The 3,739-nt window shown below is 59.6% G+C and overlaps 1 protein-coding gene across 1 annotated transcript; it reads right to left on the reverse strand.

Moving 5' to 3' along the window:
- Window positions 1-452: 452 nt before the first annotated feature.
- Window positions 453-3,733, reverse strand: LOC146592373 (erythroferrone-like). Its single transcript, XM_085311200.1, has 7 exons — window positions 3,710-3,733; window positions 3,520-3,604; window positions 2,654-2,868; window positions 1,872-1,980; window positions 1,672-1,762; window positions 1,238-1,316; window positions 453-783 (listed from the first exon to the last, which is right to left on the reverse strand). The coding sequence occupies exons 2-7, from the start codon at window positions 3,596-3,598 to the stop codon at window positions 685-687; spliced, it is 672 nt and encodes a 223-aa protein (XP_085167326.1). The 5' UTR covers window positions 3,599-3,604; window positions 3,710-3,733; the 3' UTR covers window positions 453-684.
- Between the last annotated feature and the right edge of the window lie 6 nt (window positions 3,734-3,739).

Raw genomic sequence — 3,739 nt, forward strand, 5'->3', positions numbered from 1 at the left:
TATCTGCACTGGCCACAGCCTGGGCCTTGTGCCATAGGCAGGGAACACCTGGCCCAGGACACAAGATCTCAGAAGTGGGAAGTTATGGGACAGTAACTTGCTTTAATTGAACGTCCTGAATTATCAGGACCCTGCTCTGCTTTGAAGATTAACTTCAGAGTATGCTGGCTTCTGCCAGGAAATGGAACTGATAATAAATTACAGGAAAGTTAGTGATACGAATAATCCCATTTTCAGCTGCCAAGAAGCTGGGCAGGGAAATCTGCTAAGAGCTAAAATGGGTGCGTGGGGCTTTCCTCTCCTCCATCATTAACGTAGTTGCCTGGAGTGGGGGGAGCAGATTCCTGCAGGGAAACTAGCCCGCTGCAGAAGTCATCAACATTGCTTTTCAAGATAAACTTCCAGCCCTAGCCTTTCAATTAAAGTAAACTCCTTCAGTTCGTCGTGAATTTGGGGGGGTTATTTATTTATTTATTTATTTCCTTTCCTCACCGACTTTCTTCCGGCTTCTCAGACAGCTGGGTCCTGTGGTAGGATCTGGCCAGCCTGCTGCTCCTGCTGTAGCAGAAGGTCTTTCCCAGGCCTGGCGGTGAGCAGGGGAGATGGAGTTGTCGCTGGCAGGCGGAAGGGTCTGGTCGATCCTGGCAGAGAGGCCTGGATCTGTGTGCGGTGTCCCGAGCTTTTTCACACCCCCAGGAGAACAGCACTGAAATCTGAGCCACTTTGAACAGTGAGGGGAGAGCGTGCGGCGTTGTCGACGAAAACTGAGGCGTACTGGCCAGCCTGAAAGGGAAGGAGAAAGTCTAGTGAGACAGGGACAGGTCCTTCCTCCTGGCACTGGGTGTGGGCTGGCTGGGCAAAGGGGAGGTCTCCCTCCCGAAAGCAGCTCATGCACTTTGCTCTGGGGAAAAGGAAACAGAGGCCAGTCGGGCATCCCAGCCACGGTACGTGGCATGGTGTTAGGGATCGTGGATGTCCTTGCAGACCCCTGTGCTGCCTCTGTGTGACCCTTGTAAAGCTCTTGGGGCAGCTCAAGCTGAGAGCCTCCTTGGAGCTCAGACCTGAGTCCCGGCGCTGTAGGGCTGCACGGCCCTAGAGTGGGGAGACGCAGAAGGCACCTTGCTGCCCGTTTCCCACCCCTCTGCTGCCATGCGGCAGGGCCCAGGCAACAGCAGCTCTTTGCTGCTGCCCCACAGGGTCCCAGGAGGCACTGGCCCAGTCACCCAGCGCCACTTACCTGCAGGTACAGAACTCCGTTGACAGAGACGGTGAAGATGTCACCGCCGCTCTCCAGCCGGGACACGGTCTCCAGAGAGCTGCGGAAAAGCGAGAGCACTGCTGTGAAGAGTAGGTCCCTCCCTGCGCCTGGGGACGCCGGCCTCGTTCCCCTCCCTGGCTGCGGGGTGAGCGCTCTCCCAGGGACTAGGAACAGTTGTTGACTTTCTGGCAACCTTGCAGGAGGCTGTGCTGGTAGACACGCTCGATGTTAGCGAGGTACACGTTTGAAAACAGGCGGAGAGCGCTCTGCCCGAGCCGGGTACGGCACGAGCGCGGCTGCTCGGGGTTGCCTCGCAGACCCTCTCCTGAGCTGCGTGGGGGGCTGGAGAGACCGTGGGCTCGCTGCCCCCGATCGGCCCTGCGCGCCCGCCGGAGGGGCTGCGGCCCCCTTACCTGTCGTGCTGGCACAGAGACTGCACGCAGATCAGCACCCGCAGGCGATTTCGAGCGCACTGCTGCCCCTTCCTCTGGTGGTCCTTGTGCACTGCAACAGAGAGGCGCCTGAGCGGGCTGCAAACCTCCCCAGCCACGGCTTCGTCCCGTCCCGCAGGGCAGCGAGGCGGAGGCCGGGCAGGGCAGGGTCGGGAGCTCACCAATGTGCAGGGTGGCCGTGAAGGTGTAGTAGCCTGTGACAGGCGCTGTGTACTGGCCGCTGGTCAGGTTCAGCCCCAGGCCGCGGTGGAACATCCCTTCCCTCTCGGGCTGGGGACAGAGAAAGGCTGAGGCGTTAGGGAACGTTCGTCCGGACGCCGCGAGAAGCGGCTGAAGCTGCGGGCGCCGTTAGCTGCAACGGGAGAGGCTGCCGGCATCACCTTAGCACCCGTCTGCGGCGGGGTGCCAAAGGATCCCCTGGCACGGCTGAGGCTAAACCAGCATGAGTTTCCTTGGGCTGGTTGCCCACTTCTGCGAGACGGAAACCTTCAGGGAAGGGGGGCTGCTCAAATGGCCTCCTGCCCTGGATCTTGTCATTTAACCCTGGCTCTGGGCTCCTGTTCTCATACTGAGCTGCCCTCGTAGCTCTACTTGGCACCTGCTTTCCCTCTTATTGGGACCTTCCCTTGGGCCACGGTGGCTGGTTGCCACCTTGGCTAGGAAGGTGCCCTGTCTGCAGGCGTATCACGGTACCCTTGAGGAGCCCAGGGCAGAGCTGGAGCCCACCTACAAGTGAGCCCGTCAGCCACAGCTGTGTAAAACTTGCTGTGACCTCGAGCTAGACTGAAAAGCTGAGGCCTTACACCTCGAGGGCTCGGGGCAAGAACGTGCTTACTTGTTCACAGACTCCTTTTCCTCCCTCTTAAGATCAGGTAGTGGCAGGACAAGAAAATCGTCAGTGTGAGGGCTGAGCTCAGCCTCCAGCGTTTCCTCTGTCACTTACTATGTAGTAGATCTGCAGCTCCTGCAGCGATCTCTGCTCCACAGAAATGTTCCTACGCGTCCTGCAGTGGAAGGCTGCTTCCACGCGATGACGAGGCCCATTCCTCATCAGCGGGCTGGGGACGAAGGCCAGGACGTTGGCTTCACCGCTTGCCTTGTCTTCCTCGCACCCTTCACAAGCCTTCGTGCTCATCTTCTGCCTCTCCTTTGCTCTGCCTGAGCCAAAACCCAACCGGAGACTTGGATTTAGGAATCCTTAGTCCAGCTAGGGTTTGCCTGGAGCCGCCTCACTGCCACCGCTGACTCTGGTACGATGGCAGCATCCCCCACAGCCAAACCAAGCTCAGCTGGGTGCTCTGCCAGGCCCGTGCCTGGTGCAGCAGAGGGGCTTTTCCTAGCTGTTTTGAAGAGCAGGGGGTGACAGCTCTCACAGCACTGCCCAGCATGAATGCCGGGGCTCGATTTCCAGATTTTTCGGATATCACCTGCCACGCTCGTATACAAACAACCCCTCTGTGATGACCTGCCCTGAATGCGTGCCTGCCTGCATCTGTCCTGATGCACCTTTAGGCAGTTGTGTTTATTTCTCTTCAAACAGGCAATTCCTTCTCTAGGTCTCTCATCTGTGCTGAAAGGTTCCCCAATTTCCTGGCCAGGTATCCCGGTAAAAGATAACTCCTCTCTCTGCCGCGCCACCCCATTGCTACGGTGTCTGCTCCTTGCTGGGCTGCTCCCCGCCATCTCCTCGTGGTCACCTAACCCGCTCCAGGCTCGCCACGGCTTTTCCCTCCTGCGCTCGTGGGCCAGGTTGCCTCCTGCCTCGGGCTCCCACACGGCCTCCCCAGCCCAGGTGGGCATCAGCGGTACCTTTGAGCAGGCGCTGGAGTTCCCGCAGCAGCTCTTCCGCTGTCATTTGTGCCCCGGGGGGGCCGGGAGCGCCCGGCATGCCGACCTGGAACCCAGCGAGAGGAGTTTGGGGTGATGCTGCCCCACCACCGGAGCAAAGCAGCTGCACGCTGCCAAGCAGGGCTGCCGGGTGCCCCGCTCCGGCTCTCACCTGGCCCTTCTTGGCCCCGTCCCGCGCCTT

This window comes from Rhea americana, unplaced genomic scaffold, assembly GCF_003343005.1.
Source record: "Rhea americana isolate MKP2758 unplaced genomic scaffold, rheAme1 scaffold_334, whole genome shotgun sequence".
NCBI lineage: Eukaryota > Metazoa > Chordata > Aves > Rheiformes > Rheidae > Rhea > Rhea americana.

Bases quoted from the DNA above. Each gene is read 5' to 3' on its own strand.
- LOC146592373 (XM_085311200.1), bottom strand. From the start codon at position 3,598: ATGCCGGGCGCTCCCGGCCCCCCCGGGGCACAAATGACAGCGGAAGAG. The intron at 1,981-2,653 runs GTAAGTGACAGA...CTCTGTCCCCAG, and splicing joins AGCTGCAGATCTACTACATA to CCCGAGAGGGAAGGGATGTT. The intron at 1,317-1,671 runs GTAAGGGGGCCG...GCTTTTCCGCAG, and splicing joins TCTCTGTGCCAGCACGACAG to CTCTCTGGAGACCGTGTCCC.